A 21,491-nucleotide genomic window follows, 5' to 3' on the forward strand; every position below is an offset into this window, starting at 1 on the left:
TGGGCCTGATCCTGCCGCAGGACCCTCCCTGAATTTCCCGTCCATTTAATCATCGCACAAAGCACACAGAGGCTCCTCCTTTCCAGTAGGCAAACTTTTAATTCCGTTTTTATTTTTAAAGTCACCAAAAAAATCGCCGAACGAGATCGTTCCGCAATGCAAAATAAAAAATCAACGTGACGGATAGAGAGTTGAGACCCCACTCTCGCTTACCCGCCCCTCCAAAAAAGGCATCAGTTAGTTCCCTTGTGTAAACACGGTGTTACAAACGTATTTTCCTGTTTATTAAACAACAACGGAGTTATCAGTAGGTTATATTAAGACAACGACGGGACACTGTACACTCTGCATGGAGATCCAGTTTTTGAGATTTAAGAAAAACAGATCGCACGTGGCTCTGAAGGTGGATCTGTAATGCTAGAAAAAAGCAAGGGTTTTTTTCCGTTTTGGGGGAGAGACAGAGATCTTGAACGTGGGGGGCACAGCGTCGAAAAGACTACATTTCCCAGGGTTCCCTGGGGTCAAGAGAAAAGAGGGAAAAACAGACCAGTTTTGTGGGTCTCCTAGATTTCTAGGAAAGTATTTGGCGAACATTGACCGCCTTGGCTTGGTACGTAAAAAAAACCACACACACAACCGCAACACCCCCGGTGTGCGGAACATGGACCCCCCCCAAATCCAAGTCTCTCCTTCCAAGGCATTAGGTAAGTTTGTTTCGTATAAATGGGGGGAGCCCCCTCCCCCAAAATGAAACAGGAGAGTCCAGAAACTTGGCAACAAGATGGGAAAGCGATGTGGTTTTTTTAAACATAATTCTGCAACCAAGCAGAATTGGAACCCGCCGCTTCCACCTCAGAGGTCGCTCAGCACCCCTATTTGCAAGCGCTCCCCCCTCCCTGAGAGATATGGGGGGGCGGGGCGAAGGAGCCACGATCCACGCACCTCGCTGCCAACTCGGCGAGGTGGGGCGACCACCCCATCAATTCCGCAGGCGTCTTGTAAACACCCGGACGCTCTTTCGACCCCCCCCCAAAAAACACCCCGTAGGAGAAAGGGGGTGCGGGAATTCAGGAGAAAGCGCTCTAGTACTGTTCCTGCCAGGGGGGCCGGCCTTTGGCATTTTTGGGGGGGGTGGGGTGGAGCTGCAAAATAATCGTAATAATTGCAGGTGTTGATTTAAGGCAGCGGTTCTCATGTGGTCCAAAACATCTGGTTGGGGATTCCTGCTTTAGGGTATCGCAAGTGACGTCTGAGCGGTTCTCCACCTGTGGGTCCCCGGATGTTGTTGGACTACAACTCCCATCGTCCCTGAGCTCTGGCCTTGCAAGCTAGGGGCGATGGGAGTTGTAGTACAACAACATCTGGGGATGTTGAGAAAGGCTGATTTGAGGAAACCGTGGCTTGGAATGCGTGGAATCGGCCAGGTAGGGGGGACGGATGGACGACACACCTTAAGGGGTCTTTGGGGTCTGAATCTGGGGTCTCCCCACATCCCCCAAAAGCATTTCGTAGTGTGCGAGGAGAATGGCTCCGTTTGCAAGATATGTAGGAACGTCTCTGTTTAGGAGAGAGGCGATGTTGGGGCGGCGGCGACGACTGCCGCCCTGGCCCCACGGTCAAAAATGGCGCCCGTCCTTATCTGGGGTGGGGAGGGGGGCAGCCGGGTTCCTTGCCCCCCGTGCAAATCAGGCCGGGGTTGCGGCTTCTTGAGATGAGAGTCGCCGCCCCGTAAGGAGGTTTTCGTACCCCCGCGAATTTCCGGTTGCCCGGCGCAAGATTTCGCCGCGAGAGAGGGGAGAAGTTCAGAGAGTATTTACAAGACGTTGGTCCTTTCGAGTAAGAAGGGAAGGAACGCCCCCCCTCCTCAAGTGTAAACAAAACCACACACCCCGTAGCAAGGAAAATAAGAGCAAAAATCAAGTTACGACGGGGCGGGCGGGATTTTTTTTTGCAATCTCCGGTAAGGCACATGTCGTTAAAAGACCGCTGACCCAAGAGCTAAAGTCTGTACTGGAACTTTAAGGCAGTTTTGAAGTGGTCTAAGCAGTCCCCCCGAAACCAAGGCCTCTTGGGAACTATAGTTCTCCCCAGGATGTTGTTGTTAGGGAAGCCCTATTCCACTCGCAGGGCGGTTTAATTATCTTGCCTAGGGAATTCGCTGGGGACTGGAGGGAATCGGGGTCTCCTAAGCACACTGGGTGCCCCCGGGAAAACTACAGTTCCCGGGATTTTTGGGGAGAAGTCAGGGCGGCTTAAAGGGGGCACGATACCGCTTTGAGCGTTTAGGGGGCCTAAAAGACCACCCTGCTTTTTAGCCCTGCCCCAATTCCTGGCTCCGTTCCGTAAAAAAAGTTTTCACATTCGTAGCTTCCACCCAGCCGCGCCCCCCCAATCGCTCTGGGTGTTTTGAGAAACCCACGTACCCCCCCAGGAAAGTTCCTGGTTAATGCATTCGAATTCCGCTCCTCAAAGGGGGCAGCAGAATAGCTAAGGCGAGACAAGGAAACAAACGGGCGCGTTTTGATTCCGGCAAGGCGTGGGGAGGTGAAAATGAGCCGCCCCCCCAAAAACCACAAAATGTTTGCAAAAAATAAAAACAGCATGCCCGCACCACAAATTTAAAGCCCAATATGCCCCTTCATAAACAGTTCGTGGCTTCCCCGAAAGTAATCCTGGGAGTTATAGTTCGCGAAGGGCGCCGGGAGCTGTTCGGAGGCGCCTGTATCCCCCCGTTCCCGGAATCCCCCTCCAAGAGGCGTTGACCGGCAAACTGTAGCTCCACAAAGGGAACGCAAGGCGCCTGCAAGCAACCCCCGGCGCCCTCCGCAAACTATAACTCCCAGGATTCTTTGGCGGGGGCGGATGGGGAAAGCCATTTGATGCGGTCCCATGGCGTTTTTAATGGACAGGGGAATAAAGGAAAGCGAAATTCTGGGGTGACATACAGCGCCTGCTGGCTCCAAAATGAAATGTTCGACCGAGGGGTCCAGTTCTATCTCGGTTATGCTGGGAGTAGAAGCCAAAATCCGGGTGGGTTTCCAAGAGGGAGTAAAGACAGGAGAAGGCCCCCACCCTATAGGCGCCGTCACCCAGTCCTGTGGGGATCAAGGCTGCAGTGATATTTGGGTGGAAGAAGTTTAAGTGCTGTTCAGGACTTGTGGGGCAGGCCCAGTTCACCCCATTGCTTCCTGGTTATTGTGTGGGTGGCTGGGGGTCGCGGCTGGCGGCCACGGGCCCGATTCAGTGCCGAAGCGGAAACTCAGGAGGCGAAGCTTTGCTGGGTTGAAACCTGCCGGGATGCGATCCGCCAGAACCGAGGAGCCCACTAGCGTTTTGGGGTTCCCAGGCCGAACGCAAAGTCTTCCTTGTCTAGCTCAGGTAAGCTGGCGTTTGGGACGGGAATGAATAGCAGGTAAGCATCGAAAAAACATACGCAGCCCCCAAGTCCTCAACCGATCAAGACTTCCAAGAAAAGCACCCTCTTCCCCCCCCCCCCGGAGTTAACATTTCAGCGTTTCCCCGGTCACCCCGAAACAAATCCCTGCATGTAGAAATTGAACACAGAGAGAGGAGACGTTCTGGTTTTCCGCCTGCGGGGACTTCCTCCAATTTTAGCGCTTCCCCCACAATGTGTCTTGAGTTGTCACTCACCGCTGCGGCCAGAAAGGAATGGCAGGGATCGAGAACGGGTAACGCTGTTCTTGGGCACATAACAATAAAAATAAAATAGTAATAATCAAAGGCTTCTTTCTCCTCCTCTCACAACCATTTGCAAGAGCGGAGGCTCCCGAAAATGCAAAAAAGCCGGGAGGTGAAGAACGTGGCGGTGATCCGCTGCTCTCTTAGGAAAAAAGGTTGACCGCGAAGGCAGATTTTAGGAAGATTTAAGGATGTGACTTTTTCCCCTAGGCCTGTGTCATTCATCCATTGGCAAAAAAGTGAGGATGGACACAGGGAGAATAGAGGAATAGAAATGGCAGCCCGCATCCCTCAAGGCAAACTAGTCAAATGTTGGCAAGAGCCACACTTCCTGCAGTTCCAAACCAGCAAGGTCCTCCAAATTCTTCGCCAAAAGGCAAGGAGAACATTGAGATTATTTGAAACAAATTGAGAGAGATGGAAAAAAAACAACAACAGGGAAAAGACGGACGTCTTGCATGTTATTCTTCCACCCGGAATGATTTTTAAAATCCGCAAAAAACTGCAAGATGTAAAAATAAAAATTTGCACAGCGATCCGAAAAAAAACAAATGATCTGGGCGCAAGTCTGATGGGAGCTGGTTTCGAACTCACGGCCACCGGCCTCCGGGAGGGTAGTTGGGGACGGTTGGGTATTCGGGAAGGCTGTTCCCAGAGAAGTTGCTGAACTGAGCTTCCCGGCTCGGGGGGTCCCGCCACGACCCAGTCTGCCACTCGTCCTGAGCTTTCTGGAAGCTTCCGCCGCCGCCGCGGTAAAGCCGGTGGACCTGGTTTCGGAGAGGGAGGGGAGTTTAAAAGGCGGGTCGGAACCAGAGCACCTCGAACTCAAAACCCCGCGGACAGCGCTTTCGGGAAGTGCCGAGAACTTCGGAATATTCCCTGCTATCAGTTAAAAATAGAGCGCGCCATAGCTGTCAAGGTTTCCCTTTTTTTAAGGGAAATTGTGGCACTGTGGGTTAAACCACAGAGCCTAGGGCTTGCCGATCAGAAGGTCGGTGGTTCGAATCCCCGCAATGATGGGGTGAGCTCCCGTTGCTCCTGCCAACCTAACAGTTCGAAAGCACGTCAAAGTGCAAGTAGATAAATAGGTACCGCTCTGGCGGGAAGGTAAACGGCATTTCCGTGCGCTGCTCTGGTTCGCCAGAAGCGGCTCAGTCCTGCTGGCCACATGACCCGAAGCTGTACGCCGGCTCCCTCGGCCAATAAAGCGAGATGAGCGCCGCAACCCCAGAGTCGGCCACGACTGGACCTAATGGTCAGGGGTCCCTTTACCTTTACTAGAAATACAGAACTATGAAATGATTGTGAGGTTTAACAAGTTAGCTGTTTACATTTGGGCAACTTTTCCGCTGGGCTTTATTGGAAGGAGAAAAACAACCGTTTCCTTAACAGCAATTTAAACAAAACCTCGCTTACCCGCAGAAGGCAAACCAGCATCACCAGTGCCGAAAATGTGAACATGATCGCCGGGATGAGCATGATCACGGCCGCACCGACGCTCGTGCCGAAGAACGTCACGGCTGCAAGCCAACCGCTGGAAGAGAAGAAAAGGGCACCCGGTCACTGCTGAATGCAGGAAGCTCCCGCAGCCAATCGGAAGCCGCGCCGGACGTTCGGCTTCCAAAAACGGTTCGCAAACCGGAACGCTCACTTCCGGGTTTGCGACGCCCGGGAGCCAAAAGGTCTGGGAACTTTGCCGCCCGACTTCCAAAGTACGGCTGCGTATCCTCAATCTTTTCAGAAACGAATAAACTTACCACGCTCCCCAGCCGCCGATGCCGACGGCTTGAATGACGGTCAGGACGAACTGGGCTCCGAAGACGAAGAAGAAAGCCATGAAGTTAAAAGAGCTGTCCGACCTGCGGGACGAAAGGGAAAAGAGGGAGGATTCAGCGGAGGCTGGGAGTCCGCAAATGGATGAAAACACCGCAGAGAGAGGGCCTTCTCGGTGGTGGCGCCCGCCCTGTGGAACGCCTTCCCACCAGATGTCAAGGAGATAACGATTGGATTTTTAGAAGACATCTGAAGGCAGCCCTGTTTAGGGAAGCTTTTAATCTTGGATGTTTTATTGTATTTTTGATAGTCTGTTGGGAGCCACCCAGAGTGGCTAGGGAAGCCCAGCCAGATGGGTGGGGTATAGTTAGCACATTTTTTGCTCTATAAGACTCACTTTTTCTCTCCTAAAAAGTAGGGGAAATGTGTGTGCGTCTTATGGGGCGAATGCAGGCTGTGCAGCTATCCCAGAAGCCAGAACAGCAAGAGGGATTGCTGCTTTCACTGCGCAGCGATCCCTCTTGCTGTTCTGGCTTCTGAGATTCAGAATATTTTTTTTCTTGTTTTCCTCCTCCAAAAACTTGGTGCGTCTTGTGGTCTGGTGCGCCTTATAGAGCGAAAAATACGGTAATACAAACTGTTGTTGTTGTTAAAAATTTGATGTTTTATTGTGACTTCACAATTTGTTGGCTATAACAAAAAGTAAGAACGGAAACTAGCCAATAATCCCTGCCCTTCCACAACGCGTGCAAAAGTTCTCTCTGGAATTGGGACGATAAAAGGTTTAGGGAGGGCGGGAAATATTTATAGGATACATGAAAAATCATTACATAGACAGATAACCGGCTTAGGAGGCTGCGAGTTTAGTTCAGCGGTGTTTTAAGTTAGAATTAAGAGATCAGGAGAGGAGTAGAGAAAGGTTTGGGAAGGGGAAAATATAAGGAAAGAGGGGAAGGGAAGTCCTACGTTTTCCTTTTCCCCCTGAATATGTAAGAATTTTGAAATGTAATAGAAATGCAAATAGACAGAAATAAAAAATTCTCCCCGGTGGTTCAGAAGGGCTGCGTCCTAGCCGGATGGGCAGGGTGTAAATAATATAAAATAATAAAAAATATTATTAAAAGTTTGATGTTTTATTGCGGTTTCATAAGGCAGCGAGTGCGGAGGACGCCGCAAGGAGAAAGGAGCCAGTTTCTTGATGGACTAGATTTCTCCTTGCAGAGAGGTTTTAAAACAACAACAAAAAGGAGCCCGTCCACAGGGCTCTTAGCAACATCAGTCCTGGAGATTTTGGGGGAGATAAATGCAGGTGGAGGGACGCAGGTGGCGCTGTGGGTTAAACCACAGAGCCTAGGACTTGCCGATCAGAAGGTCGGCGGTTCGAATCCCCGCAATGACGGGGTGAGCTCCCGTTGCTCGGTCCCTGCTCCTGCCAACCTAGCAGTTCGAAAGCACACCAGTGCAAGTAGATAAATAGGTACCGCTCCGGCGGGAAGGTGAACAGCGTTTCTGTGCGCTGCTCTGGTTCGCCAGAAGCGGCTTCATCCTGCTGGCCACATGACCCGGAAGCTGTCCGCTGGCTCCCTCGGCCAGTAAAGAGAGATGAGCGCCGCAACCCCAGAGTCGGCCACGACTGGACCTAACGGTCAGGGGTCCCTTTACCTTAAATGCAAACGGACAGGTCATTTACCTAAAGGCTTTGTAGACCGGCCGGAACCAGCAGACGTAACCGCAGGGACTGAAAGCGAGGAGCCAGAGGAGCGCCAAGCCGAAGTTGGCCCCGGAACCGCCGGCAATCCACCAGGCCAGGCAGGCGATGAGATTGACACCCAAGGTGATGCAATAGACTGCGGAAGACGGGAGAGAGAGAAAAAGGGGAAGAAAATAAATGTCTTAAGGCAATAGAAACGGGTTTGGATAGCTCAGTTGGGTAGGGCGCGGTGCTGATTTAACGCCATGGTTGCGGGTTCGATCCCCTTACGGGACACAGCTGCAAATTCCTTTTTCTATTTTTTATATATATATATATATATATAATTTTTATGGGACGCGGGTGGCTCTGTGGGTTAAACCATAGAGCCTAGGGCTTGCCGATCAGAAGGTCGGCAGTTTGAATCCCCGCAATGACGGGGTGAGCTCCCGTTGCTCGGTCCCTGCTCCTGCCAACCTAGCAGTTCGAAAGCACGTCAAAGTGCAAGTAGATAAATAGGTACCGCTCCGGAGGGAAGGTAAACGGCGTTTCCGTGCGCTGCTCTGGTTCGCCAGAAGCGGCTTAGTCCTGCTGGCCACATGACCCGGAAGCTGTACGGCAGCTCCCTCGGCCAATAAAGCGAGATGAGCGCCGCAACCCCAGAGTCGGTCACGACTGGACCTAACGGTCAGGGGTCCTTTTACCTTTACTATAATTTTTATTTTTCACACGTTTTTCAAACATAACACCCCATCTTATACAACAGAACAAACCTTTGGCTATCACAGCCTAGGACTTCTGTCAACCTCGACTAATGAGTTTTCTGACTTTCTAATTTCGCATTTTATTTTAATACAGCGGGGGGCGGGGAGTATTTGATCCCCTGCTAAATTTGCCCTCTGGCGAAGAAATGACCAGTCCCTTATTTTAACGGTAGGTTTATTGCAGCCGTGAGAGACAGAATAAGAACAGGAAAAACCCCAGAAACCCCAGAAGACAAAAGTCATGTAACTTGAATAGAAAACTATCTTTAGAAAGATTTTTCCTTCTAAAAGCATTTTTAAAATTCCGACTTAAATTATTTAAAAATCCCTTTTTTTTTATTTACAGTGGTACCTCGCAAGACGAATGCCTCGCAAGATGGAAAACTCGCAAGACGAAAGGGTTTTTGGTTTTTTGAGCTGCTTCGCAAGACGATTTTCCCTATGGGCTTGCTTCGCAAGACGGAAACGTCTTGCAAGTTTGTTTCCTTTTTCTTAAAACCGTTAATACAGTTGCGACTTGACTTCGAGGAGCAACTCATAGCACGCGGTGTGGTAGCCTTTTTTGAGGTTCTTGAAGACTTTGGTGATTTTTGAAGCTTTTCCAAAACTTTCCCGAAACCGTGCTTCGCAAGACGAAAAATTCGCAAGACGAAAAAACTCACGGAACGAATTAATTTCGTCTTGCGAGGCACCACTGTACTTAAAAAAAAAAAATCATTGATTTTTATCCACCCCGAACGTCGTTCCCCCCCCCCCCCGGGGGGAAACTTACAGATCCATAAGTGATAGATCCGTCTGACCAGCGTCTGATGATCAATGGGAATCTCGTCGGCAAAGTTCTGGTAGAAGCACGGTTTCAGCGGGATGAATTTGGGGAGCGGAGGGAAGTTGTTGACTTTCTCTGGGAAAAGAACGAGAAAAACCAAAGTCGGGAAAAGTGGTTTTGGGGTTTGCGAAGCGGCGCTTTTGCCGCCGGAAGGTTAAAGTCGACGGCTCAAAAATTCCCCAAACACAACACATTAGAGGAGCTGTCCATTACAAACTATGTACAGTGGTACCTCGGGTTAAGTACTTAATTCGTTCTGGAGGTCCGTTCTTAACCTGAAACTGTTCTTAACCTGAAGCACCACTTTAGCTAATGGGGCCTCCCGCTGCCGCCGGAGCACGATTTCTGTTCTCATCCTGAAGCAAAGTTCTTCACCTGAAGCACTATTTCTGGGTTAGCGGAGTCCGTAACCTGAAGCGTATGTAACCTGAGGTACCACTGTACAGTGGTACCTCGGTTTTCGAGCGTCTCAGGAGCTGAACGCTTCGGTTTTCAAACGCCCAAAACCCAAAATTTGGCCCTTTTGTTTTTGCTCTTTATTTTGCGCTTCTGTTTCTGAGGCTTTTTCGGTTCATTTGTTTTTTGTGACTGTGTGGAACCCAGTTCAGCTACTGATTGATTGATTGATTGATTGTGCGACTGCAGAAATGGATAAAAGCCCCCCATCCAAACAACGACTATCATCAGTGCAGGGAAGGAAAAAATAATTATTTTTATCATCCAAAATACTGTCTTATTTATTTTACAGTACAGTGCTTCGATGATTGCTTTCATTTAATGGATCAATGGTCTCGTTAGATGGTAAAATTCATGTTAAATGGCTGTTTTAGGGGTTGTTTTTAAAAGTCTGGGACGGATTAATCCGTTTTGCATCACTGTCTATGGGAAAGCACGCCTTGGTTTTGGAACGCTTTGGTTCTGGAACGGACTTCCGTTAACGGATTACGTTTGAGAACCAAGGCACCACTGTATTCTGTAGGAGACGTGTACATTTCAGCCCGGTGAACAGCAGGCCTTTTTGCACAATTCTCGAAGCACACACAAGCGCAACGGGTGTCAGAAGTGGCCTGAGAATCACAGGGTTGCAAGAATAATCTAGTCCAAACCCCTGAAATCAAACACCGTTTTTCAGACCGGTAGGGCGGAAGGCTCAAAACCGTTCCTGTGAATATCATTACCTGCCATTTTGTCCTTCGGGTGTTTCCCACGGGGCGGTTTTCAAGTCAGAGTCGACCCTACGAGAGAAAAGACAAAAATTCTGAGCCTCAGCAGAACATTTCCCGTTTCTTCAGGGCAGAGGACGCCCACCTAAACGGAAAGAAAGTTAACTCGGCAAAGACACAAAACAGCAACGCAGCGTTTCATTGACCCCCGAACCGAATTCTTAGCAACGCGGGTGATTTAAAGCAGGCGTCAGCAAACTTTTTCAGCAGGGGGCCGGTCCACTGCCCCTCAGACCTTGCGGGGGGCCGGACTATATTGGGGTGGGGAAGGAACGAATTCCTATGCCCCACAAATAACCCAGAGATGCATTTGAAATAAAAGCACACATTCTACTCATGTAAAAACACGCTGATTCCCGGACCGTCCGTGGGTCGGATTGAGAAGGCGATTGGGCCGGATCCGGCCCCCGGGCCTTAGTTGGCCTACCCATGATTTTAAGTCGAGATATATCGCAGAATTTTACAGTTCGGAGGGACCCCAAAGGTCATCCAGTCCAACCCCGTACAATGCAGAAATCTTGACTAAAGCATCGCTGACAGATGGCCGCCCAACCTCTTCTTGAGAACCTCCAAGGTAGGTGAGTCCGTCACCTTCCATCCCACGGCCAAACAGCTCCCACTGTCGGAAAGTTATTCCTGACGTTGAGTCGGAATCTCCTTCCTTGTCACCTGAAGCCACGGGTTCGAGTCCTGCTCTCTGGAGAAGGAGAAAACGAGCTTGCTCCCTCTTCCATGTGACAGCCCTTCGGATATTGGAAGAGGGCTCTCCTATCTCCTTTCAGTCTCCTCTTTTCCAGGCTAAACGTACCCAGCTCCTTCGACCGTTCCTCATCAGGCTCGGTTTCCAGAACCTTCTGCACACCTTCCGGCCTGCCAACACCCTCCTTTAAATTGTGGTGTCCAGAACTGGGCACGGGACTCCAGGTGTGGTCTGACCAAGGCGGAATAGAGCCAAGACTATGACTCCCCTTGATCCGGACAAGTTAGAAGAAAGGAGATTCCGACTAAACAATAGGAATACAGCGGTACCTCGGGTTAAGAACTTAATTCGTTCCAGAGGTCTGTTCTTAACCTGAAACTGTTCTTAACCTGAAGCACCACTTTAGCTAATGGGGCCACCTGCTGCTGCACAATTTCTGTTCTCATCCTGAAGCAAAGTTCTTAACCTGAGGTACTATTTCTGGGTTAGCGGAGTCTGTAACCTGAAGTGTATGAAACCCGAGGTACAACTGTAACTTCCTATTGTTTGGCAGTGGAACAGGTTGTGGAAAGAGGGTCTTCGGTAACTGGGGTCCCCCCCCCCCAATTTTCCCACCCGTAAATTCCGATACATGGAATGCGGGTGGCGCTGTGGGTTAAACCACAGAGCCTAGGGCTTGCCGATCAGAAGGTCGGCGGTTTGAATCCCCGCGATGACGGAGTGAGCTCCCGTTGCTCAGTCTCTGCTCCTGCCAACCTAGCAGTTCGAAAGCATGTCAAAGTGCAAGTAGATAAATAGGTACCACTCCGGCGGGAAGGTAAATGGCATTTCCGTGCGCTGCTCTGGTTCGCCGGAAGCAGCTTAGTCCTGCTGGCCATATGACCTTGAAGCTGTACGCCGGCTCCCTCGGCCAGTAAAGCGAGATGAGCGCCGCAACCCCAGAGTCAGTCATGACCGGACCTAATGGTCAAAGGTCCCTTTGCCTTTAAACTCCGATACGCAGCTGGTTAACGCGGCCACGCTCCGCGGAAACCAGCCCCAGCCTCCTCCTTTCATCCGGGCAGACAGAAGACCCCTTTGTCCTGTGTGCCTTTTTCCAAAAAGTACCCAGGGAGAGTAATACAAAGAGGCTTGTGTGTGTCTCTCTCTCTGCCATTTTTTAATTTTTAATTTTTTGCCAAGCAATCAGGAGCAGCTCTACTAGAGGGTGGGAGGGCTGAATCCTAGCATAAAACCCCCAAACCGCAGAGAATATTCTATTATTTCGAACAGAGGCATTCCTCCAATGGGGGGAGATGAAGGACGATAACACAGGTTTCTCTTAGGAATGAATGGCTCCCCCAAAGGGAGTGTATCTCAAATTTACCACCCGCCAACGTCTAGGGATCCCGACTCAGGAGAAGGCTGATTTAAGACAGCTGCACAGCTATTGCACTACGAATTCGGCGGGCTGGACATTTCAGAGACTTATGGGGGTCCACGATGATCCCAAGGCAGCCCCGCACCAAAGCTCGCTTGTTGTTGTTGTTTAGTCGTGCCCGCCTCTTCGTGACCCCCAGGACCAGAGCACGCCAGGCCCTCCTGTCTTCCACTGCCTCCCTCAGTTTGGTCAAACTCACGCTTGTCGCTTCGAGAACACTGTCCCACCATCTCGTCCTCTGTCGTCCCCTTCTCCTTGTGCCCTCCATCTTTCCCAACATCAGGGTCTTTTCCAGGGAGTCTTCTCTTCTCCTGAGGTGGCCAAAGTCTTGGAGCCTCAGCTTCAGGATCTGTCCTTCCAGTGAGCACTCAGGGCTGATTTCCTTCTGAATGGAGAGGTTGGATCTTCTTGCAGTCCATGGGACTCTCCAGAGTCTCCTCCAGCACCAGAATTCAAAAGCATCAATTCTTCGGCCATCAGCCTTCTTGATGGTCCAGCTCTCACTTCCATACATCACTGCTGGGAAAACTGTAGCTTCTTATCCCACATAGAGATTTCTCAGGAGACAGATGAGGTGATCAGGCACTCCCATTTCTTTAAGAACTTGCCATAGTTTGCTGTGGTCGACACAGTCAAAGGCTTTTGCATAGTCAATGAAGCAGAAGTAGATGTCCTTCTGGAACTCTCTAGCTTTCTCCATAATCCAGTGCATGTTTGCAATTTGGTCTCTGGTTCCTCTGCCTCTTCTAAATCCAGCTTGCACTTCTGGGAATTATCGATCCACATACTGCTTGAGCCTTCCTTGTAGAATTTTAAGCATAACCTTGCTAGCGTGTGAAGTGAGCGCAATTGTGCGGTAGTTGGAGCATTCTTTGGCACTGCCCTTCTTTGGGATTGGGATGTAGACTGATCTTATCCAATCCTCTGGCCACTGCTGAGTTTTCCAAACTTGCTGGCATATTGAGTGTCAGCATATTGAGTGTTTACCCCTGCGTAAACCGCTTGCCGATGTAGCTGCCAAGCATCGCCTTCCCATCACAACTGTTTTTCTGCTTAAAAAAGGAAAGGAAAGGTCTATTTGAGATATCCTAGTTTCCTGCCATCTCGGATGAATGAAAAACATCCCTTGCCGAGGTTGCAAAAGCCAAGGAAACACCCGTCACCCGGAAAACGGCATGATCAGGAAACGCCATTTCAGTTAAATCTGTTTTAAAAGGACTATTTTATTTTTGCTATACAGTAGTTCCTCAGGTTAGAGGGACGCGGGTGGCACTGTGTGTTAAACCACAGAGCCTGGGACTTGCCTATCAGAAGGTCGGCGGTTCGAATCCCCGCAATGACGGGGTGAGCTCCCGTTGCTCGGTCCCTGCTCCTGCCAACCTAGCAGTTCAAAAGCACGTCAGAGTGCAAGTAGATAAATAGGTATCGCTCCGGCGGGAAGGTAAACCACTGTATTGCTGCAAAGTCAAATCTAACCAATATAATTGCACGATTCTATGGGCTTCTAACAATGATAAGGATAATAAATAGTTATTATAAAAACATAGCAAAACCAACTGTTGCATAGCAAATGCACTGCTACAAAACCAACTAAGAACAGTAACAACGAAAATGACAACAATGGGAACAATAATGACAACAACAATAATAAATATTATTAAATACCCCAAACCAACTGTTGCACAGCAAACTCAACGCACAACTACAAAGCCAACTAAAGCAAAAGCAATTATTGCTGCAAAGTCAAATCTAACCAATATAACTGCGCAAAAATAATAACAGGAACAATGATAATAATGACAACAACAAAAATAAATATTATTTACATACCCCAAACCAACTGTTGCACAGCAAACTCAGTGCACAACTACAAAGCCAACTAAAGCAAAAGCAATTATTGCTGCAAAGTCAAATCTAACCAATATAACTGCGCAAAAATAATAACAGGAACAATGATAATAATGACAATAATAATAATAATAAATATTATTTACATACCCCAATCAACTGTTGCACAGCAAACTCAATGCACCACTTTGCAAAACCAACTGAAGCAAATGCAATTCTCCCTTGCAAAGAGGAATTGCAATACCCTGGGAGCTCCCAGCCCAGCCGCCCCCCCTTGCACACGCGCCGGGCGTGCAACACGCGCCCTTTGCCCGGGCTCCTGGTGCAAGCCCCGCCCCCTCCTCCCCAGCCAGCCAATCAGCGGCGTCCCCGGGCCGGAGGGCGTTTTGGGAAGCGGGAGCCGCGGCTCCGGGTCCGTTACCTCCGCCGACGCCTCGGCCAGCATCTGCCGCCGCCGCCCACGCCGCCCTTCGCTCTTTTCCCCCGGCCCTCCGCTCCGCCGCGGTGCGCCTCTGGGAGTCGTAGTCCTCCAGGCGGCTCCCCTCATAGGGCGACGCGGGAGGCGGGACTGCAACTCCCGTCGGCCACCGCGGCCGATCACGGGACGGCTGCCCAACACCGCCCTTCGCCGCGGTGCGCCTCTGGGAGTCGTAGTCCTCCAGGCGGCTCCCCTCATAGGGCGACGCGGGAGGCCGGACTGCAACTCCCGTCGGCCACCGCGGCCGGTCACGGGACGGCCGCCCAACGCTCTTTTCCTCCGCTTCGCCGCGGTGGACTCTGGGAGTCGTAGTCCTCGAGGCGGCTCCCCTCATAGGGCGACGCGGGAGGCGGGACTGCAACTCCCGTCGGCCACCGCGGCCGCGTCGGCTTGCGGGCGCCTGGGGAAAGAGAGAGGCAAGAACATAGACTTTTCTTGTAGACTCGCACGCGGGGACGGAGTTCCGGGATTCACGTGGGAAGGAAGAAGCTTCACGCGGAGCCAAGGAGGGCCATGACTTAAGCCCAAAACAATATAAAAGCCTTATTCTGTCCAGTGGCATCGGGGGTTGCCCCGGGTTCCTCACTCGCGAGGGCGAGGAAATACTATAGGGGTAAAGTAAGGTGGGCACGTCTTGATTTTTCTTATCTCTATGAAAGGAGAAAGCAAGGGGAAAGGGAGGCTACGGTGTCTCGGTTGGGACAGAATTGCTGGAATGCAAACTAGCCTTAAGCAAAGGCAGCTAATCAATAATTTTATTATTATTATTATTATTATTATTATTATTATTATTATTATTATTATTATTATTATTATTATTATTATTATTTATACCCCGCCCTCCCCAGCCAAGGCCGGGCTCAGAGCGGCTTACAAGCAATAATAAAAACAAGATGAATGATTACAACTTAAAAACAAAAATAAAATACAACATTAAAATAGTGGAACATTTAAATATTAAAATGTAGCCTCATTGCAGGAGGAGAAGGAAAAGAAAAAAGAAAGAAAGGGAGGAACTATTGGAACTCAGATGTATCCTGCAATAACCTAAAGCAGGAATCCCCAACCTGCTGCCCTCCAGATGTTTTGGACTACAATTCCCATCATCCTTGACCACTGTTACTATTACCTAGGGATCATGGGAGTTGTAGTCCCAAAACATCTGGAGCAGACACACCCAAACTCGGCCCTCCAGATGTTTTGGACTACAATTCCCAACATCCTTGACCACTGTTACTATTACCTAGGGATCATGGGAGTTGTAGTCCCAAAACATCTGGAGCAGACACACCCAAACTCGGCCATCCAGATGTTTTGGACTACAATTCCCATCATCCCTGACCACTGGTCCTGTTAGCTAGGGATGATGGGAGTTGTAGTCCCAAAACATCTGGAGCAGGCACACCAAACTCGGCCCTCCAGATGTTTTGGACTACAATTCCCATCATCCTTGACCACTGTTACTATTACCTAGGGATCATGGGAGTTGTAGTCCCAAGACATCTGGAGCAGGCACCCCCAAACTCGGCCCTCCAGATGTTTTGGACTACAACTCCCATCATCCCTGACCACTGGTCCTGTTAGCTAGGGATCATGGGAGTTGTAGTCCCAAAACATCTGGAGGGCCGCAGGTTGGGGTGCCTGGCCTAAAGCCTTAGCGCTGTGCTTTGTGTGCAGCAACAACGATACACTGTATTGGGATCAATGCCGATTGCAAAAACGAACGCTTCCTTATTTATACCAACAAAAAACAAAATTTGCACAATAGTTACAACTTTGGAACTGGCTGCCCCTTCACATCAGGCATGAACACAATGCTTTATTCGTTTATTTATTTTAATGACACACATATTTTCTTTCTAAAATATAAAATTGTATTGACTGATTGCTTTTACAGATTTATATCCCATGTTTACAAAATCACACCTAACCATCTACAATTAAAATCTATGTAAAGGTAAAGGGACCCCTGACCATTAGGTCCAGTCGTGACCGACTCTGGGGTTGCGGCGCTCATCTCGCTTTATTAGGACTAAGCCGCTTCTGGCGAACCAGAGCAGTGCACGGAAACGCTGTTTACCTTCCCGCCGGAGTGGTACCTATTTATCTACTTGCACTTTGACGTGCTTTCGAACTGCTAGGTTGGTAGGAGCAGGGACCGAGCAACGGGAGCTCACCCCGTCATTGCGGGGATTCGAACTGCCAACCTTCTGATCGGCAAGTCCTAGGCTCTGTGGTTTAACCCACAGCGCCACCCGCGTCCCTAAAATCTATATACTCTACTCTAAAATAAAGGGCCTAAGATAATAAATGCAAATTTACAGCAAGGTTACCAGATTTTCTCCCCAGTGAATCTGGGGATACTTTTCAACTTTGGTCGGAATGGATGGATTTTCTCAGGGGGCTGATTTGTAAATCCGGAGACTGATTGGCGGAAATGACTGGCAGAATCCGAGACCAGGAAGAAGAGTTGGTGGAAGAAGATTGGAAAAAAATTAAAGTATATTTACAGAAATATTGCAAAATTAATGAATGTTAGAAGAATGCTGGAATGAAGTTATATGGCATTAGCAGAAATGTTAAAAAGAATTAAGTAAAAATAGATTGTTAATGGGCCAAAGTGGGAAACTTAAGGTTAGATTGTGCTAAGATAAATTATAGAACAAAAATTGAGAAAGATGGAAAGGATTTGCTGAAATAGCTAATTGAACTAGAATACAAAAAAGGGAGGTGTGAGGAGGTCGATGAAACAAGTAAATGAAAAGTAAAGATACGGAAATATTGGATGCGTTTTTAAGTGTTTTTGTTTTCTTATTGTTTTGCTGTATTGTTTTTTGTTTTTATTTTTATTTTTGATGTATTGTAACTTTTTATTGTCTCTTTTTTCTTTTTTCTGTAACTATTAAACTTTTAATAAATATCATTAAATAAAAAAAAAGATTTGTAAATCCGGGGACTGTCCCCAGGCAACGGGGACGTCTGGTAACCTTAATTTACGGGCCTGAGATATGTTACAAATGTCAAACTTCCAGGCCTAAGCTATCTATTTTCCCCCCTTTGTTTTATTTTCAGCACCTGCTGAAAATGTTTGATTTCACCCCCGGATGTGCACTCCATTGCTTCTCGAAACAGAAGGGTTGGTCTGGGTGGAGAATAAGGATCTCCAAAGGGGCTTTCAGCACCTCTGCTAACAAACTACAACTCCCAGAATCCTTTGGGGGAAACAGGCAAAGGTACCATGTGGCATTGAAGTGTTACGGTGCGAGTGTAACTTCAGCTGTCATGCAATCATCATCCACTGGATGTCAGGATTTCCAAACAAAAATCTCCAAATAGCCAAAAGCAAACCCCCACACCTTTCCTTAAAATAAAATAAAATACGTCAACTGCGAAAATGCAGTTGGTATTATTGGTATAACCTGTCAGAATTGTAGACGAGAGAATTGGAGAATTGGAAGGGACCTCATGGGTCATCTAGTCCAACCCCCCGATAGGAGGGAATCAAGAAGGGTCAGAAGTGAGAGAATGGACCCGATATTTGTCCTGTAGGCGTTGAGGGTTGCTACCTCATTAAAGCAGAGACCATCACCTTGCCAACAAAGGTCCGTATAGTTCAAGCTCTGGTTTTCCCAGTAGTGATGTATGGAAGTGAGAGCTGGACCATCAAGAAGGCTGATCGCCAAAGAAGGGATGCTTTTGAATTCTGGTGCTGGAGGAGACTCTGGAGAGTCCCATGGACTGCAAGAAGATCCAACCTCTCCATTCTGAAGGAAATCAGCCCTGAGTGCTCACGGGAAGGACAGATCCTGAAGCTGAGGCTCCAAGACTTTGGCCACCTCATGACCCCCTGGACCAGAGCACGCCAGGCCCTCCTGTCTTCCACTGCCTCCCGCAGTTTGGTCAAACTCATGCTGGTCACTTGGAGAACACTGTCCCACCATCTCATCCTCCGTCGTCCCCTTCTCCTTGTGCCCTCCATCTTTCCCAACATCAGGGTCTTTTCCAGGGAGTCTTCTCTTCTCATGAGGTGGCCAAAGCCTTGGAGCCTCAGTTTCAGGATCTGTCCTTCCAGTGAACACTCAGGGCTGATTTCCTTCCAAATGGAGAGGTTTGATCTTCTTGCAGTCCATGGGACTCTCCAGAGTCTCCTCCAGCACCAGAATTCAAAAGCATCAATTCTTCAGGGATCAGCCTTCTTTATGGTCCAGCTCTCACTTCCATACATCACCTTTACCTTACCTCACGAGATAAACAACTGCCATGGGGGCTGCATTAAACTGACCAGCGGGCCGGATTAGACCCCCGAAACGGACTTTGGACATCCCTGTGGCTCAGGACATTCGATACAGGGATCTCAAAGCAGCTGTCTTATTACAAAAGAACTTCAGAAATAGACTGGAAAGAGAAGTTGCTGAATTAAGAACTTATTTCCTAAACTTAAAACTGTGGAGAGACCTGGTCTGAGTAGAGATATTGGATTCTTGTCTTGTTACACATGCCTGGCTAGATTAATCAAAAGGGCCTTTAAAAATCTAAAGTACTTTGCAATGGAGTTTTGCAGAGCTTTGGGCGGTTGTTATCGTTTTTTTACTGCGAAAGAAGAAAGAAAGAAACCGGTATTTCTGGTTTACTTAATGCTTTTTTTTATATATATCCCTTCATTCCCTTTCCTGTGCCAACTTCCCTTCCTGTCGGTAGGATTTCTATAAGCCCTGAAGGGCTCTCTCTTGGCACAACATGGGTTTGGCACCAGTTGTTAAATGTCTGATGATAAGATCTGGGTTCAAATCTCCAATCTGCCATGAAACCAAGGTGTGTGTCTGTGCAACAATCTTTTCAGGCCAGGCATACCTCACTGGGTTGCTGTGAGGATAAACTAAGCGGACAGGTTGCATGTAATGAGCTCCTTGGAAAACAACAACAACCACAACAACAACAACAATAAATTTACTATTTATACCCCGCCCATCTGGCTGGGGTTCCCCAGCCACTCTGGGCGGCTTCCAACAAAATATTAAAATACAGTAAAGCACCAAACATTAAAAGCTTCCCTAAACAAGGCTGCCTTCAGATGCCTTCTAAAAGTCTGGTAGTTGTTTATCTCTTTGACATCTGATGGGAGGGCATTCCACAGGGCGGGCGCCACCACCGAGAAGGCCCTCTGCCTGGTTCCCTGTAGCTTTGCTTCTCGCAGGGAGGGAACCGCCAGAAGGCCCTCAGAGCTGGACCTCAGTGTCCGGGCTGGATGATGGGGGTGGAGAGGCTCCTCCAGGGATACTGGGCCATTTAGTGCTTTCTTGGTCAGCACCAACACTTTGAATTGTGCTCAGAAACGTCCTGGGAGCCAATGTAGGTCTTTCAGGAACGGTGTTATGTGGTCACGAACGACTCTGGGGTTGCGGCGCTCATCTCGCTTTACTGGCAGATGGAGCCGGCGTACAGCTTCCGGGTCATGTGACCAGCAGGACTAAGCCGCTTCTGGCAAACCAGAGCAGCGCACGGAAACGCCGTTTACCTTTCCGCCGGAGTGGTACCTATTTATCTACTTGCACTCTGATGTGCTTTTGAACTGCTAGGTTGGCCGGAGTTTTATCTTTCATACAAGATAAAAACACAAATAATAATAATAATAATAATAATAATAATAATAATAATAATAATTATTATTATTATTATTAATTTCTTATTTATACCCCGCCCATCCAGCTGGGTTTCCACCTCTATTAATTCCCATAGAGCATTAGAATCATGATATAAAAGAGGGAAGTTGCAGTTAAGGGTGGAAAAGAAAAGAAAATTCTAGGAAATGGGATGGGAAGCGGATAATACAAAAGGGGAAAAACTTACGTATCGGATTTTGATGTGGGATTTGTGGAATAACAACAACACCACAAAATACTTAATAAAAACAAGAACAGAAACAAACCAATCCCTCCCCCTAACTAGGAATTATCCAGGAAGTCAAAGGACACAACTAATTCAGGTCCATTCATTCCAATAAGCTTACTCTGAGTAGGATTTCCCTGCATTGTTCCTTGCATTATAATGTTTGGGTGTTTTTTTTAAAAAAAAGACATATTTGTTCTGAAATCCAAGGGGTGGGGGCACTTTTTTTTGTTTTTGTTTTAAAGAACCCAAATAATAATCTTTGTTTCCTTTGAACTTTTCCAGCCTATCCTATTCCTTTCCTTTGCACAATTCACTTTTCCTCCCGTTCTATTTTCACGATATAAAAACAAACCTAATGCAATTCCAATTATGGGGTTGGTTAGTTAGGTATTAATGGAAATTTTGAAGCTGCGGGAGGGGGCGGAAGTTGGGTGGAAAAAGGGATGCGGCTCCTTTAAATGGAGAGAGAGAGAGAGAGAGAGAGAGAGAGAGAGAGAGAGAGAGAGAGAGAGAGAAGCGGAACTGACTTTGCCAGGACTTCTAGGGAGTGTCTGCAAAGAACCAAAAATGTCACATTTTTTCATGGTCTCCCCCCCTTTTTTTTATTTTGCACAAGGGAGAGAAAGGGGACAGTTGGCAATCTCAGAGAGTTAGAGGATATGGCTGTTTTTGGACTCCAATGGGGGGGGGGCGGCGGCAGTGTGGTTTAGTGGTTAGAGCACTGGACTGGGACTGAAGGTTTCAATAATAATAATAATAATAATAATAATAATAATTTTTATTTATACCCCGCCCTCCCCAGCCAAGGCCGGACTCAGAGCGGCTAACAAGCAATAATAAAAACAAGCTGAATGAATACAACTATGGATGAATAATCACCCCTAACCATTGGCCCTGCTGGCTGCAAGCAGAGCAGTGACCCAGAAGTCAACCGTTGCGCTTCATAGCCCAGCGGGGGATTTGAACCCAGGTCCCAGTCTGGCAGTCTAACCACCAGGCCGCACTGCCTCTCCACCTTCCTGCTTAAAGCTGCCCTTAATTTGGGATCTATGTGAGCCTGGCTTTGCCACGCCGCTAGCCGCACCGCACATTTAAGGCGCCCCCAACCAAGGATACTGGAAACTGTAGTTTAAGGGTGCTGGGCGCTGCTTCAGGGCGCTGAGGACTGTGGTTAAGGGTTC

General features: G+C 48.5%; 1 protein-coding gene across 3 annotated transcripts; it reads right to left on the bottom strand.

Moving 5' to 3' along the window:
• Positions 1 to 4,154: 4,154 nt before the first annotated feature.
• On the bottom strand, positions 4,155 to 14,484 carry SCAMP4 (secretory carrier membrane protein 4). Of its 3 annotated transcripts, none has more exons than XM_028713549.2 (7): positions 14,365 to 14,484; positions 9,931 to 9,987; positions 8,699 to 8,827; positions 7,163 to 7,319; positions 5,457 to 5,558; positions 5,116 to 5,233; positions 4,155 to 4,466 (listed from the first exon to the last, which is right to left on the bottom strand). In XM_028713549.2, the coding sequence occupies exons 2-7, from the start codon at positions 9,935 to 9,937 to the stop codon at positions 4,290 to 4,292; spliced, it is 690 nt and encodes a 229-aa protein (XP_028569382.1). In that variant the 5' UTR covers positions 9,938 to 9,987; positions 14,365 to 14,484; the 3' UTR covers positions 4,155 to 4,289. The 3 variants fall into 3 exon arrangements, with proteins under 3 accessions (XP_028569382.1, XP_077777879.1, XP_028569384.1); XM_077921753.1 differs by lacking the exon at positions 14,365 to 14,484 and adding an exon at positions 14,094 to 14,210; XM_028713551.2 differs by lacking the exon at positions 14,365 to 14,484 and adding an exon at positions 13,761 to 13,842.
• Positions 14,485 to 21,491: the final 7,007 nt, after the last annotated feature.

Source organism: Podarcis muralis, chromosome 18, assembly GCF_964188315.1.
Source record: "Podarcis muralis chromosome 18, rPodMur119.hap1.1, whole genome shotgun sequence".
Taxonomy (NCBI): Eukaryota; Metazoa; Chordata; class Lepidosauria; order Squamata; family Lacertidae; genus Podarcis; species Podarcis muralis.